At 47.1% G+C, this 16,844-nt stretch overlaps 2 protein-coding genes across 2 annotated transcripts; both read left to right on the plus strand.

Annotated features, from left to right (window-relative positions):
- Positions 1-2,491: 2,491 nt before the first annotated feature.
- On the plus strand, positions 2,492-6,524 carry LOC145877438 (inositol 1,4,5-trisphosphate receptor-interacting protein-like 2). Its single transcript, XM_082972940.1, has 3 exons — positions 2,492-3,433; positions 5,868-6,117; positions 6,264-6,524. The coding sequence occupies exons 1-3, from the start codon at positions 3,198-3,200 to the stop codon at positions 6,522-6,524; spliced, it is 747 nt and encodes a 248-aa protein (XP_082829066.1). The 5' UTR covers positions 2,492-3,197.
- On the plus strand, positions 6,490-15,800 carry LOC123741753 (inositol 1,4,5-trisphosphate receptor-interacting protein-like 2). Its single transcript, XM_045715886.2, has 3 exons — positions 6,490-7,169; positions 7,439-7,701; positions 14,750-15,800. The coding sequence occupies exons 1-3, from the start codon at positions 6,581-6,583 to the stop codon at positions 15,140-15,142; spliced, it is 1,245 nt and encodes a 414-aa protein (XP_045571842.2). The 5' UTR covers positions 6,490-6,580; the 3' UTR covers positions 15,143-15,800.
- Positions 15,801-16,844: the final 1,044 nt, after the last annotated feature.

Genomic DNA, 16,844 nt, shown 5'->3' on the forward strand with positions numbered 1-16,844 from the left:
GTCAAAAGTAGTGCACTACCCAGGGTGTAGCGTGCCATTTGGGACGCAGGCACCACCCTCCCATTCATACAGACAGACGTCAGAATAGAGTTCCATTCATACAGACAGACATCAGAATAGAGTTCCATTCATACAGACAGACGTCAGAATAGAGTTCCATTCATACAGACAGACGTCAGAATAGAGTCCCATTCATACAGACAGACATCAGAATAGAGTTCCATTCATACAGACAGACATCAGAATAGAGTTCCATTCATACAGACAGACGTCAGAATAGAGTTCCATTCATACAGACAGACATCAGAATAGAGTTCCATTCATACAGACAGACATCAGAATAGAGTTCCATTCATACAGACAGACATCAGAATAGCATTGTCAGAAGATTTTCTCATTCTAAATCATTTATACTGTGTGTAAAAAGTTAAGAGCATTAATAATGTATGTCTGTGTATAACAGTTAGTTTAGTAATGTATGTCTGTGTATAACAGTTAGTTTAATAATGTATGTCTGTGTATAACAGTTAGTTTAATAATGTATGTCTGTGTATAACAGTTAGTTTAATAATGTATGTCTGTGACAACAGTGTTTAGTTTATATGGGCTGTAGAGAGAGGAGGGGAGAAAGCAGTATAATAATCTCTTATAAACCTCTCCCACACTTCACTGTAGGGCACTGGGAATTCATCATCAGAATGTGTCCCAAGTGGAACCCTATTCCCTATATAGTGCACTACTTTAAACCAGAGCCCTATTCCCCTATATAGTGCACTACTTTAGACCAGAGCCCTTTTCCCTATATAGTGCACTACTTTAGACCAGAGACCTATTCCCTATATAGTGCACTACATTAGACCAGAGACCTATTCCCTATATAGTGCACTACTTTAGACCAGAGCCCTATTCCCTATATAGTGCCCTACTTTAAAACAGGGCCCTATTCCCTATATAGTGCTCTATTTTAGACCAGAGCCCTATAGGGCACTAGGGTGCCATTTGGGACGCAGACAGCCAGCCCAGGACAGACCTTAGTCAGAGGTGTGGTCCAGTTTAGCTAAACAAGGACCCATTGAGTCACTCTCTGAGGGAGTACTGTACACACACCCACATGTATACACACACACACACACACACACACACACACACACACACACACACACACACACACACACACACACACACACACACACACACACACACACACACACACACACACACACACACACACACACACACACACACACACACACACACACACACACAGATACACACACGCTCACACACACATGTGCATACATATATACTCCCAGGCAGCGGTCCGCCTCAATAAGCCCTGCTGTTAGTGTTGACCTGAGCGTGACCTGTGAAATCCATCATCAGTACGCCCCTTAACCCCTGTCCCCTGAGAGAAGGACCAGTGACGTGCCAGAGACTAACAACAACTAACAAAACAACAACTTTTATCTTGTCCATGTTTTTATTTAGCCTTCATCTGCTTCTTTATGTATTACTGAACACGTATCACAGTCATACTAAAGTTGTAGAAACACAAATGTAATATATTCTATTCTATAATAAGTTCATATATTCTCTTAGCCTTTACAAAGTAGTTTGTCTGTCCTCACAATAACTGCCCAAGGCTGTTAGTAATGCTTTGTTACCAGTGTAGAACATTATGCTCTTTCCATGACATAGACTGATCAGGTGAATCCAGGTGAAAGATATGATCCCTTATTGATGTCACTTGTTAAATCCACTTCAATCAGTGTAGACGAAAGGCAGGAGACCTGGTTAAAGAAGGATTTTCTGAGACATGGATTGTGTATGTCTGCCATTCAGAGGGTGAATGGACGAGACAAAATATTCAAGTGCCTTTGAACGGAGTACGGTAGTATGTGCTAGGCGCAACGATTTGTGTCAAGAACTGCAACGCTGCTGGGTTTTTCACGCTTAACAGTTTCCTGTGTGTATCAAGAATGGTCCACCACCAAGGACATCCAGCCAACTGGACACAACTGTGGGAAGCATTGGAGTCAACATGGGCCAGCATCCCTGTGGAACGCTTTCAACACCTTGTGGAGTCCAAACCCCGACTAATTGAAGCTGGGCAAAAGGAGGGGTGCAACTCAATATTAGGAAAGTGTTCTTAATGTTTTGTACACTCAGTATGCAGTATATATCAAATCAGTCAAATGCAGTTGAATAACTTTTATTGTCACTTATTGTCAATGCTGCTATAGTAACTGTCGTAGCCTTTGTGTCCCAAATGGCACCCTATTCCCTATATAGCGCACTACTTTCAACAAGGGCCCATAGGGCTCTGGTCAAAAGTAGTGCACTATACAGGGAATAGGGTTCCATTTGGGACGTGACCTGAGTCTCCTTGTGAATGTAATGTTGAGATGTGAAACAATGTCTTTGTCTCTTTAAGAGGTGGGAGGAGAGTGTTGCTGCCCAGTCTCTCTCTCTCCTCCTCCTCCCTCTCTTTTTTTTAACAAAAATTCCTCTCTCAAGAGTTTGGCATTTCCTCTGAGCTCACTGGCAGAAAAACCAGAGAGAGAGAGACCGGGAAAAAGAGAAGACAAGAGAGAAAGAACAAGAGGACAAGAGAGAGAGAACCTGTTCGAGAGGAGTCTTCACAAAGACAGATAAACCTGACATCATACAGCTCTGAAGAGGAGGGGAAAAACAGGAGGGACAGATTGAAGAAGAGAGGAGGAGAAGGAGGAGCAACTTGTGAAGAGGAACTTCAACTGACTTTAAACTGAACAAACAAGCTGGAGAGGAGAAGAAGAATAAGAAGTGGGAGTTCTGTTACAAGAAGGAAGGAGAGGAGAAAACAGAGAGAAGAACATTGAGGCACAGAGGAGGGAAAAGACGAGAGAGAGAGAGTCAGCGTGTGTGTCATGATGGGTTAGCCTGCCCTGACCCTGTCTCAGTTCTCTGGCATCGCTAAAGAACAAGTCCTAGCCAGACAAGAAGAAGAGAAAGAACGAAGGAACCTAGGAGCAACAGAAAGGAGGAGAGAGGGGGAACGAGAAGAAAGAGAGGGAACGAGAAGAGAGAGAGGGGGAACGAGAAGAGAGAGAAAGAGAGCGAGAGAGAGAGAGAGAGAGAGAGAGAGAGAGAGAGAGAGAGAGAGAGAGAGAGAGAGAGAGAGGGGGGAGAGAGAGAGAGAGAGAGAGAGAGAGAGGATGAGTGTGTACACTCTGAACCTGCGGGTGTTCTGGCCTCTGTTGACCTGTGTGTTGACAGGTCTGGTTTTCCACCACCACATAACCCACTGGCTATGTCCAGAATCAGGCCCAGAATCAGGCCCCGATCCTGGGTACGAGGCTGGGACAGAGCCCTGCTCTGACCAGGGCCCTCCTGTCTTTTTCTCCCTCATCAAACTACTACTGGCCTGTGTCCTCTTCTACCTCTTCATAAGGTACCCAGTCCACACACATCATATCTTCTCTCTCTCTCTCTCTCTCTCTCTCTCTCTCTCTCTCTCTCTCTCTCTTACTCTCGCTCTCTCTCTCCCACTCTCTCTCTCAATTCAATTCAATTCAAAGGGGTTTATTGGCATGGGAATCATATGTTTACATTGCCAAAGCAATTGAAATGGATAATATACAAAACTGAAATAAAATGTAAAAAATTACAGTAAATATTACACACAAACTTCCAAAGGAATATACATTTTAAATGTCATAATGTGTGTGTATATACAGTGTTGTAATTATGTGCAAATAGTTAAAGTACAAAGAGAAAATAAATAAACATAAAAATGGGTTTGTACTTCACTGGTTGACCTTTTCTTGTGGCAACAGGTCACACATCTTGCTGCTGTGATGGCACACTGGGGTATTTCACCCAGTAGATATGGGAGTTTATCAAAATTGGATTTGTTTTTGAATTCTTTGTGGATCTGTGTAATCTGAGGGAAATATGTGTCTCTAATATGGTCATACATTTGGCAGGAGGTTAGGAAGTGCAGCTCAGTTTCCACCTCATTTTGTGGGCAGTGTGCACATAGCCTGTCTTCTCTTGAGAGCCGGGTCTGCCTTCGGCGGCCTCTCTCAATAGCAAGGCTATGCTCACTGAGTCTGTACATAGTCAAAGCTTTCCTTAAGTTTGGGTCAGTCACAGTGGTCAGGTATTCTGCCACTGTGTACTCTCTGTTTAGGGCCAAATAGCATTCTAGTTTGCTCAGTATTTTTGTTCATTCTTTCTAATGTGTCAACTAATTATCTTTTTGTTTTCTCATGATTTGGTTGGGTCTAATTGTATTGCTGTCCTGGGGCTCTGTGGGGTGTGTTTGTGTTTGTGAACAGAGCCCAGGGGCCAGCTTGCTTAGGGGACTCTTCTCCAGGTTCATCTCTCTGTAGGTGATGGCTTTGCTATGGAAGGTTTGGGAATCTCTTCCTTTTAGGTGGTTGTAGAATTTAACGTCTCATTTCTGGATTTTGATCATTAATTCTGCTCTGCATTATTTGGTGTTTTATGTAGATTTTACAAGGATTTTCCCATGGTTGCTGTTGACGCATATCCTATGGTAGTTATTGGGATCAAAATTTGTCTCCACTTTTGTGGATTGGGGTGATCAGTCTTTGGTTCCAAATATTGGGGAAGATGCCAGAGCTGAGGATGATGTTAAAGAGTTTTATTATAGCCAATTGGAATTTTTGCTCTGTATATTTGATCATTTCATTGAGGATACCATCAACACCACAGGCCTTTTGGGTTGGAGCGTTGTATTTTGTCCTGTAGTTCATTCAATGTAATTGGATAATCCAGTGGGTTCTGGTAGTCTTATTATAGGGCCTAAAAGATAGGAGAAGTGGTTTATCCATACATCTTCATTTTGGATAGATAACTCTTCATGTTGTTGTTTGTTAAGTGTTTTCCAATTTTCCCAGAAGTGGTTAGAGTCTATGGATTCTTCAGTTACATTGAGCTGATTTCTGACGTGCTGTTCCTTCTTTTTCCATAGTGTGTTTATGAATTGTTTTAGTGATTCACCATAGTGAAGGCGTAGGCTCAGGTTTTCTGGGTCTCTATGTTTTTGGTTAGATAGGTTTCTCAATTTCTTTCTTATGTTGTTAGCTTGACATTTTTAGATTCAGTAGGGAAGCTGAGAGGTCATATATATTGTTTAGGTTTTCTACTGCCAGGTTTACACCTTCACTATTACAGTGAAACATTTTGTCCAGGAAGTTGTCTAAAAGGGATTGAATTTGTTGTTGCCTAATAGTTTTTTGGCAGGTTTCTACACTACATTCCTTCCATCTATAGCATTTCGTAGTATTACTCAGTTCCTTTGGCTTTGAGGCCTCATGATTGAGTATCGCTCTGTTCAAGTAGACTGTGATTTTGCTGTGATCTGATTGGGGTGTCAGTGGGCTGACTGTGAACGCTCTGAGAGACTCTGGGTTGAGGTCAGTGATAAAGTAATCTACAGTACTACTGCCAAGGGATGAGCTGTAGGTGTACCTACCGTGAGAGTCCCTTTGAAGCCTACTATTGACTATGTACATGCGACAGTGCTGCAGGAGTTGTGACCCGTTTTTGTTGGTTGTTTTGTCATAGTTGTGTCTAGGGTGGCTGTCACCTCCAGGTATGTGTTTTTCCTCTCTCTCTCTCTCTCTCTCTCTCTCTCTCTCTCTCTCTCTCTCTCTCTCTCTCTCTCTCTCTCTCTGTGTGTCTTTCTGTCTGTCTCTCCCTCTGTTTGAGTTGCACGGTTACTACGGTGATTTTTGCTTCTGCTTTTGAAAACTCATAATAATACCCATAATGCTGTGGTTCCCTTCACTCCCTTGATTGCACTAAGTAGCCATCTGTTCAAATATGAATTGACTCATATCAATGTGTAACGGCAGGTACTGCTCCACCCACCCAGGGGGGCCCCAGAGGGTGCCTCTCGAGGCCGCTGACGGGGCTCTGAAATCGGGTTGGTCTCGTCGAGAGGTCCTGGAGGACTACTACGAGCGCTGGGTGCGTCTGTCTCCTCACGTCCTGGGGCACAGCAAGGCCCACGTGGCCAAACTGGTCGGGGAGCTGGTCAGAGCCGGACGTGCCACTGGAGGTATCCCAGACTCCTCACTGGCGTTCCGGGGAGACTTCCTGCAGGTGAGTTTCGGAAGATAACATTTTCTCTTTTTGAAGTTAAATTATTAATTAGTTAACATAGTTGATGGTCTACGTAAACAAACTTCTGGGGAATTGGGGTGTAATTTGGGACTCACATAATCCTTGTTTGTCTGGTCTGGTTGCAGGTGGGCAGTTCATACGAGGAGCACAAGGTGGGCGCTCCAGATTACTATGACATCCTGGTACCTCTGAAGATACCCCGAGAACTGAGACTGGAGCCACGAGTATACAGGGGGGAGAGGAGGGGGGAGGAGAAGAAGAACGAGAGAGGAGAGGAGAAGGGAGAGGAGAAGGGGGAGGGCAAGAGGAATGTGAGGGAGGAGAGGGAGGAGGTTAAAGAGAACGGGAGAAAGTCAGGGAAGGGGGGAGGGGCAAGGGGGATGTGAGGGAGGAGAGGGAGGAGGTTAAAGAGAACGGGAGAAAGTCAGGGAAGGGGAACAGGATGAGGGTAAGAAGCAATAAAGTGAAGGATGTCCAGAAGGACGACAGCAAGGTGGAGGAGCAGACAGAGGTCAAAGAAGAAGGGAAGGAAGACTTGAAGGACGAGGTGAAGGAAGAGATGAAAGGGGAAAGCTCAGACGACGGTGGGTGGAGCGGCGTGCCACGGTGCAGTCTAGAGACTCCTCGCCGTGGTGACTGGCTACGAAAACACCGCAACTTCACTGACACGTTTTTACGAATGCACCCTTCTCGGGGGTTGCCCGAAAGGTCATCGAGGTCACTGTCAGGGGTCACGGCAGTGTCAGGAGGAGGGGGCGGAGTCTATCGCCTGACCCCGGACTCCGTCCTCCGTTGGTTCTACCCGGCGGTCCAGCGTTGCCTAGCAACCGTGCGCTACCCATTCGAGCAGCGCTGTACGCTGAGTCTGGCACTGGCCGACGACCGTGTGCAGCTCCGCCTCACACCGCGTTCCGACTACGTCTGCTGTCACATCTCCATGGCAATACGGCTCCTCCCCGCCATCCCCCTCGGAGACGGGGTCTACCTGGTTCCCATGGAAACGACGGCCTCAGTGGCGATGTCAAATACAGGTGTGAGAAGGGGTAAATATATGATATCATTTACAAATTCAATAAAGTATATTACTCTTTCTTCATTTCTCTCCTTTCTTTATTCATTATTTATTCATTATTTAATTCACTAAATCATTAATTCCCTGTCTCCTTCTTTCCTTCCCTACTTCCTTCCTTACTTCTTTTCTTCTTTCTTTCCTTCCTTCTGTCCTTCATCCATCCATCCATCCATCCATCCATCCATCCATCATCCATTCTTTCCTTTCATTCTCATCCATTCATTCCAGACCAGCACCAGAACCAGCAGAGCGAGGAGAGGGACCTGTGGACTTTGTTCTTCCCCCGCCAGGAGCAGCGTCTGCTGGGCTGGCTCCGTGGCCGCTCCCCACAGCCCTCCTGCCACCTCAAGGTGCTCCAGCTGACCAAGGCCCTGCGTGACCTGGGTGGCCAGGCACTGGACAGCCACCGGGGGGCGCTCTGGAGGTCAGTCCTCTCCTCCTACACACTAAAGACGGCCTGGCTGCGTCTGCTACTCAGCTCTCCTGCAGAGGTAGGTTACACCCTACCTTTAATAGGTACTACAGGTTACACCATACCTTTAATAGGTACTACAGGTTACAACATACCTTTAATAGGTACTACAGGTTGCAACATACTTTTAATAGGTACTACAGGTTACACCCTACCTTTAATAGGTACTACAGGTTACACCATACCTTTAATAGGTACTACACGTTACACCATACTTTTAATAGGTACTACAGGTTGCAACATACCTTTAATAGGTACTACAGGTTACAATATACCTTTAATAGGTACTACAGGTTACAATATACCTTTAATAGGTACTACAGGTTACAACATACCTTGAATAGGTACTACAGGTTACAATATACCTTTAATAGGTACTACAGGTTACAACATACCTTGAATAGGTACTACAGGTTACAACATACCTTGAATAGGTACTACAGGTTACACCACACCTTGAATAGGTACTACAGGTTACACCATACCTTTAATAGGTACTACAGGTTACACCATACTTTTAATAGGTACTACAGGTTGCAACATACCTTTAATAGGTACTACAGGTTACAATATACCTTTAATAGGTACTACAGGTTACACCACATCTTTAATAGGTACTACAGGTTACAACATACCTTTAATAGGTACTACAGGTTACACCATACCTTTAATAGGTACTACAGGTTACACCACACCTTGAATAGGTACTACAGGTTACACCACACCTTGAATAGGTACTACAGGTTACACCATACCTTTAATAGGTACTACAGGTTACACCATACCTTTAGTAGGTACTACAGGTTACACCACACCTTGAATAGGTACTACAGGTTACACCATACCTTTAATAGGTACTACAGGTTACACCATACTTTTAATAGGTACTACAGGTTGCAACATACCTTTAATAGGTACTACAGGTTACAATATACCTTTAATAGGTACTACAGGTTACACCACACCTTTAATAGGTACTACAGGTTACAACATACCTTTAATAGGTACTACAGGTTACACCATACCTTTAATAGGTACTACAGGTTACAACATACTTTTAATAGGTACTACAGGTTAAACCATACCTTTAATAGGTACTACAGGTTACACCACACCTTTAATAGGTACTACAGGTTACACCATACCTTTAATAGGTACTACAGGTTACACCATACCTTTAATAGGTACTACAGGTTACACCATACTTTTAATAGGTACTACAGGTTGCAACATACCTTTAATAGGTACTACAGGTTACAATATACCTTTAATAGGTACTACAGGTTACAATATACCTTTAACAGGTACTACAGGTTACAACATACCTTGAATAGGTACTACAGGTTACAACATACCTTGAATAGGTACTACAGGTTACAACATACCTTGAATAGGTACTACAGGTTACACCATACCTTTAATAGGTACTACAGGTTACACCATACTTTTAATAGGTACTACAGGTTACACCATACCTTTAATAGGTACTACAGGTTACACCATACCTTTAATAGGTACTACAGGTTACACCATACCTTTAATAGGTACTACAGGTTACACCACACCTTGAATAGGTACTACAGGTTACACCATACCTTGAATAGGTACTACAGGTTACAACATACCTTTAATAGCTACTACAGGTTACACCATACCTTTAATAGGTACTACAGGTTACACCACACCTTTAATAGGTACTACAGGTTACACCATACCTTTAATAGGTACTACAGGTTACACCATACCTTTAATAGGTACTACAGGTTACACCATACCTTTAATAGGTACTACAGGTTACACCACACCTTTAATAGGTACTACAGGTTACACCACACCTTTAATAGGTACTACAGGTTACACCACACCTTTAATAGGTACTACAGGTTACAACATACCTTTAATAGGTACTACAGGTTACACCATACCTTTAATAGGTACTACAGGTTACACCATACCTTTAATAGGTACTACAGGTTACACCATACCTTTAATAGGTACTACAGGTTACACGATACCTTGAATAGGTACTACAGGTTACACCCTACCTTGAATAGGTACTACAGGTTACACCATACCTTTAATAGGTACTACAGGTTACACCATACCTTTAATAGGTACTACAGGTTACACCATACCTTTAATAGGTACTACAGGTTACACCATACCTTTAATAGGTACTACAGGTTACACCACACCTTTAATAGGTACTACAGGTTACACCATACCTTTAATAGGTACTACAGGTTAAACCATACCTTTAATAGGTACTTGTATTGTCTTCTCTTACTGCTTTATCTACTATTTATTTTTGTTGAATACTTTTTAAATAGATGCTGCACTGTTAGAGAGTAGAGCTTGCTAGGAAGTATTTCATTGTACTGTGTACACTATGCAGTATGTATTCTGCATATGACCAGAGATGGGCAGTATTCCTTATTTTAATTACTCCTGAGTACTTTGTAATCATTTTTCACTGGCATGAACTACAAGCCAATGTATTTTGTAACAAGATACTTTAGAGAGCTGTAATTTGTATTTTTAAAATATAAAATACTTTTCTATTCCATTTGTTATATTACCATTTTATGTCCCCCTTTCATCCTGCATTGGTATCAGAAGTCTGATGGCACTATGGTAATAAGAGTGTCTGCTAAATGACCAAAATATACATGAGAAAATTAACACTTGCCAAACATGCTGGGTATTATTATAATGAGCTTCGCCCCGAAACAAGGCCAATTATAATAAACAGTCTGCTTTTAAATTTTAAATTTACATTTTGGTCGTTTAGCAGACGCTGTTATCCAGTGTGATATTTAACCTTTATTTAACTAGTGTAACGGCTGTCGTGAGAGAGAGTAGACCAAGGTGCAGCGGAGTTAGTGTTCATCATTGAATATTTAATAGACGAAACAACACTATACAAAAATAAGAAAACCGACAGCCAAACAGTCCTGTCCGGTGCAAAACACTAACAGAAACAATTACCCACAAAACCCCAACGGAAAAACAGGCACTTATGTGTGACTCCCAATCAGCAACAACACTCTACAGCTGTGCCTGATTGGAAGCCACACGGCCAAAATCAATGAAACAAACCAACATAGAAAAATGCACATAGAACGCCCACCCAATGTAACACCCTGGCCTAACCAAAATAAAGAACAAAAACCCCTCTCTATGGCCAGGGCGTTACAGTACCCCCCCCCCCCCCCCCCCCCCCCCCCAAGGTGCGGACTCCGACCGCAAAACCTGACTCTGAAGGGGAGGGTCCGGGTGGGCCTTCTTACGGCGGCGGCTGAGGTGCGGGACGTGGCCTCTGCTCCACCCTCGGCGTCGCCCTCTTAGGTGGCGCACCTGGCCGCGCCGAAGGTCTGGTGGGCGACCCTGACTGCGCCCGGCTGGCGGGCGGCGATGGCTGCGCCCGGCTGGCGGTGATGGCTGTGCCTGGCTGGCGGGCGGCGATGGCTGCGCCCGGCTGGCGGGCGACCCTGGTTGCGCCCGGCTGGCGGGCATCCCTGGCTGTGCCCGGCTGGCGGGCGTCCCTGGCGGCTCCGGCGGCACTGACCCAGGATTCACCAGGCTGAGGAGACATGTAAGAGGACTGGCCCTAGGCGGGCGGCTCTGGCGGCTCCGGACAGGCGGGCGGCTCTGGCGGCTCCGGACAGGTGGGCAGCTCTGGCGGCTCCGGACTGGCAGCGGCTCTGGCGGCTCCGGACTGGCGGGCGGCTCCGACCGCAAAACCTGACTCTGAAGGGGAGGGTCCGGGTGGGCCTTCTTACGGAGGCGGCTCAGGTGCGGGACGTGGCCTCTGCTACACCCTCGGCATCGCCCTCTTAGGTGGCGCACCTGGCCGCGCCGAAGGTTTGGTGGGCGACCCTGACTGCGCCCGGCTGGCGGGCGGCGATGGCTGCGCCCGGCTGGCGGGCGACCCTGGTTGCACCCAGCTGGCGGGCGGTGCTGGCTGCGCCCGGCTGGCGGGTGGTGATGGCTGCGCCCGGCTGGCGGGCGACCCTGGTTGCGCCTGGCTGGCGGGTGTCCCTGGCTGCGCCCGGCTGGCAGGCATCCCTGGTGGCTCCGGCGGCACTGACCCAGGATTCACCAGGCTGAGGAGACATGTAAGAGGCCTGGCGCTAGGCACAGGACTCACCGGGCTGGCGGGCGGCTCTGACTGCTCCGGACAGGCGGGCGGCTCTGGCGGCTCCGGACAGGTGGGCGGCTCTGGCGGCTCCGGACAGGCGGGCGGCTCTGGCGGCTCCGGACAGGCGGGCGGCTCTGGTGGCTCCGGACAGGCGGGCCGCTCTGACGGCTCCGGACAGGCGGGCGGCTCTGGTGGCTCTGGACTGGTGGGCGGCTCTGGCGGCTCCGGACTGGCAGGCGGCTCTGGTGGCTCCGGACTGGCGGCAGCTCTGGCGGCTCTGGACTGGCGAGACCCACTGGAGGCCTAGTCCTAGGAGGCGGCACAGGACGGACCAGGATGGGGAGACCCACTGGAGGCCTAGTCCTGGGAGGTGGCACACGACGGACCAGGCTAGAGAGATCCACTGGAGGCCTGGTCCGTGGAGGAGGCACAGGCTTAACCAGGATGGGGAGACCCACTGGAGGCCTGGTCCGTGGAGGCGACACAGGAGAGACCAGGATGGGGAGGCCCACTGGAGGCCTGGTCCGTGGAGCAGGCACAGGACTGACCAGGATGGGGAGACCCACTGGAGGCCTGGTCCGTGGAGGCGGCACAGGATTCACCAGGCTGGGGAGACATGCAGGAGGCCTGGTTCTGGGCCCAGGCACAGGATAGACCGGGTCCTGAAGACGCACTGGAGGTCTAGAGCGCACGGCCTGCACAACCCGTCCTGGCTCGATGCCCAATCTCCCCCGGCAGATGTTAGGAGCTGGGATGTAACGCACCGGGCTCTCCGCGCGTACTGGGGACACTGTGCGCTTTACTGCATAACACGGTGCCTGACCAGTACTACGTTGCCTCCTGTAAGCACAGGGAGCTGGCTCAGGTCTCCAACCTGACTCTGCCACACTCCCCGTGTGACCCCCCCCCAAAAAAAACTCATGTTGGGGCTGCCTCTCGGGCTCTACCTGCCTCCCAGGCAGGTTGTCACAGTGGTCCCGTAATTGCTCCCATATCCAGTCAATCCTTGACTCCAACACCTCCAGTGACCAGGATGCCATCTCCTCCCGAGCGCACTGCTTCCTATAGTCCTCCTTGACTTCCATCTGCCCTCTTCTCCGCTGCTTGGTCTTTTTGTGGTGGGTAATTCTATAACGGCTGTCGTGAGAGAGAGTAGACCAAGGTGCAGTTGAGTTAGTGTTCATCATTGAATATTTAATAGACGAAAGAACACTATACAAAAATAAGAAAACCGACAGCCAAACAGTCCTGTCCGGTGCAAAACACTAACAGAAACAATTACCCACAAAACCCCAATGGAAAAACAGGCACTTATGTGTGACTCCCAATCAGCAACAACACTCTACAGCTGTGCCTGATTGGAAGCCACACGGCCAAAATTAATGAAACAAACCAACATAGAAAAATGCACATAGAACGCCCACCCAATGTAACACCCTGGCCTAACCAAAATAAAGAACAAAAACCCCTCTCTATGGCCAGGGCGTTACAACTAGGCAAGTCAGTTAAGAACACATTTTTATTTACAATGATGGCCTACCCCGGCCAAACCCTAATCCGGACAACGATGGACCAATTGTGTGCCGCCCTATGGGACTCCCAATCACAGCCGGTAATGATACAGCCTGGAATGGAACCAGGGTCTGTAGTGACACCTCTAGCACTAAGATGCAGGGTCTTAGACCACTGCGATACAGACTGGAATGGAACCAGGGTCTGTAGTGACACCTCTAGTACTGAGATGCAGGGTCTTAGACCACTGTGATACAGCCTGGAATGGAACCAGGGAACCAGTCAGTGCATTAAACTAAGGAGCACTGAGACGCAGGGCCTTAGTCCGCTGCACCACTCGGGAGCAGTCAGTGCATTAAACTAAGGAGCACTAAGACGCAGGGCCTTAGTCCGCTGCACCACTCGGGAGCAGTCAGTGCATTAAACTAAGGAGCACTGAGACGCAGGGCCTTAGTCCGCTGCACCACTCGGGAGCAGTCAGTGCATTAAACTAAGGAGCACTGAGACGCAGGGCCTTAGTCCGCTGCACCACTCGGGAGCAGTCAGTGCATTAAACTAAGGAGCACTGAGACGCAGGGCCTTAGTCCGCTGCACCACTCGGGAGCAGTCAGTGCATTAAACTAAGGAGCACTGAGACGCAGGGCCTTAGTCCGCTGCACCACTCGGGAGCAGTCAGTGCATTAAACTAAGGAGCACTGAGACGCAGGGCCTTAGTCCGCTGCACCACTCGGGAGCAGTCAGTGCATTAAACTAAGGAGCACTAAGACGCAGGGCCTTAGTCCGCTGCACCACTCGGGAGCAGTCAGTGCATTAAACTAAGGAGCACTAAGACGCAGGGCCTTAGGCCGCTGCACCACTCGGGAGCAGTCAGTGCATTAAACTAAGGAGGATAAAAAAGACGTATCACAGTCAAATCAAGCCAGGTGTCTCTGTAATCATTACTGACAATGCTGTTTTGTTAAGGGGCTACTTGCAGATGTATTTTTGTCTTTTAATATACAAAATACATGCATTTTAATTAAGTACAAGACTTTGCAAAAATATTTTTGTAATTTATTTTTGATACGTTGATCTTTAGGGTATTTTGCAGTTGTAATTTGTAATTACAATTTGTAATTTGTAATTTGCAATTGTAATTTGTCATTTGTAATTTGTAACTGTAATTTGTAATTATAATTTGTAATTGTAATTGTAATTTGTAATTATAATTTGTAATTGTAATTTGTCATTTTTGCCCATCCCTTCACATGACAAGAAACTTTGATTTGATTGGAGGCCTGTTATCCGTCCTGATTTATTGTCCTCTATAGGCTGATCTGCTCTATCATATGTACACGTATGTTTGGAATCATTTGTAAATCGGTTACTAAGGTTTTTGCATCTTACTGACCGTCTACTTGTCTTTCTTTTTTAGGCCTGGGAGGATCGCTATCTGGTGGCCAGGATGGAGGAGCTGGTCTGCAGCCTGAGGGACAGCCTCCAGAACCGGGCTCTGGATCACCTCTTCCTGGGGAGCGACAGCAGCTCCATCTTACCTGACTCTGTGGCTCTACCTAAGTTGGTCAAGGAGGCGGTGGGAGCTCCAGTGGGGGGTCCAGTGGAGGGTTCGGGGGGACGTTTGGGGGGTTTGGCAGGGAACCTCTGGGCAGGTGTGGACCCAGCCTCATTGGACCTAGTGTCTGGCCGGTTGGCGTATGCCTGGAGCCATCTCCACCGGCTGATCAGGTTGGGCCGACCCCAGAGGAGTAGCTTGGGGCTGGGCAGGACAGGCAACATAAACTGCCAGCATCTGCAACCTGGAGAATAACCAACTTATCTTTTCTGGAAACTAATAAAAGGATTACAGGTGAAAACAGAGGTGAACAAAAAGGTAACAGCTAATATCCTCCAACAACAGGCCTAGTCAAACAGAGAGATACATAGACAGACGGGATGGATGAAACATCAGACTACTTCCTCATCCAAAGGTTGTACAGGAGCTACTGGTCTAGAATAAAAAGAAAGCCTATAACAGTGATGGGACGTTCTCTGAGTCATCCCTCTTAACCAGTCATGAATGGAAATCATAGGGAATGTGTGAATTTGTAATTTATGAATTTATAATTTATGAATTTGTAATTTATGAATTTGTAATGAATACATGTGTAATTGGTACCTAATGAATGAGGTTTCATTCATAACCAGAGTGATTGTATGTCTGCCTCTGTCTGTGTCCCTGTTGGCACCCTATTCCGTATTTAGTGCACTATTTTCCCATAGGACTCTGGTCCAAAGTAGTGCACTAAGCGATAGGGTGCCATTTGGGATGCATTTCTGTGTTCTGTGCTGTATGTATTATCAGACAGTGTAACAGCAGGATACACTACCAGTTCAGGGACAGACAGTGTAACAGCAGGGTACACTACCAGTTCAGGGACAGACAGTGTAACAGCAGGATACACTACCAGTTCAGGGACAGACAGTGTAACAGCAGGGTACACTACCAGTTCAGGGACAGACAGTGTAACAGCAGGATACACTACCAGTTCAGGGACAGACAGTGTAACAGCAGGATACACTACCAGTTCAGGGACAGACAGTGTAACAGCAGGATACACTACCAGTTCAGGGACAGACAGTGTAACAGCAGGGTACACTACCAGTTCAGGGACAGACAGTGTAACAGCAGGATACACTACCAGTTCAGGGACAGACAGTGTAACAGCAGGGTACACTACCAGTTCAGGGACAGACAGTGTAACAGCAGGATACACTACCAGTTCAGGGACAGACAGTGTAACAGCAGGATACACTACCAGTTCAGGGACAGACAGTGTAACAGCAGGGTACACTACCAGTTCAGGGACAGACAGTGTAACAGCAGGGTACACTACCAGTTCAGGGACAGACAGTGTAACAGCAGGATACACTACCAGTTCAGGGACAGACAGTGTAACAGCAGGATACACTACCAGTTCAGGGACAGACAGTGTAACAGCAGGATACACTACCAGTTCAGGGACAGACAGTGTAACAGCAGGGTACACTACCAGTTCAGGGACAGACAGTGTAACAGCAGGGTACACTACCAGTTCAGGGACAGACAGTGTAACAGCAGGATACACTACCAGTTCAGGGACAGACAGTGTAACAGCAGGGTACACTACCAGTTCAGGGACAGACAGTGTAACAGCAGGATACACTACCAGTTCAGGGACAGACAGTGTAACAGCAGGATACACTACCAGTTCAGGGACAGACAGTGTAACAGCAGGGTACACTACCAGTTCAGGGACAGACAGTGTAACAGCAGGGTACACTACCAGTTCAGGGACAGACAGTGTAACAGCAGGGTACACTACCAGTTCAGGGACAGACAGTGTAACAGCAGGGTACACTACCAGTTCAGGGACAGACAGTGTAACAGCAGGGTACACTACCAGTTCAGGGACAGACAGTGTAACAGCAGGGTACACTACCAGTTCAGGGACAAACAGTGTAACAGCAGGGTTAACTTGCAGTTCAAATAA

This window comes from Salmo salar, chromosome 03, assembly GCF_965601325.2.
Source record: "Salmo salar chromosome 03, fSalSal1, whole genome shotgun sequence".
Lineage (NCBI taxonomy): Eukaryota > Metazoa > Chordata > Actinopteri > Salmoniformes > Salmonidae > Salmo > Salmo salar.

What these genes read in the sequence shown, in the direction of transcription:
- LOC145877438 (XM_082972940.1), top strand. Translation starts at nt 3,198, where the DNA reads ATGAGTGTGTACACTCTGAACCTGCGGGTGTTCTGGCCTCTGTTGACC. An exon ending in CTCTTCTACCTCTTCATAAG is followed by an intron (nt 3,434 to 5,867) that starts GTACCCAGTCCA and finishes GTGTAACGGCAG; the next exon opens with GTACTGCTCCACCCACCCAG. An exon ending in TCCGGGGAGACTTCCTGCAG is followed by an intron (nt 6,118 to 6,263) that starts GTGAGTTTCGGA and finishes GTCTGGTTGCAG; the next exon opens with GTGGGCAGTTCATACGAGGA.
- LOC123741753 (XM_045715886.2), top strand. Translation starts at nt 6,581, where the DNA reads ATGAGGGTAAGAAGCAATAAAGTGAAGGATGTCCAGAAGGACGACAGC. An exon ending in AGTGGCGATGTCAAATACAG is followed by an intron (nt 7,170 to 7,438) that starts GTGTGAGAAGGG and finishes CATTCATTCCAG; the next exon opens with ACCAGCACCAGAACCAGCAG. An exon ending in TACTCAGCTCTCCTGCAGAG is followed by an intron (nt 7,702 to 14,749) that starts GTAGGTTACACC and finishes TTTCTTTTTTAG; the next exon opens with GCCTGGGAGGATCGCTATCT.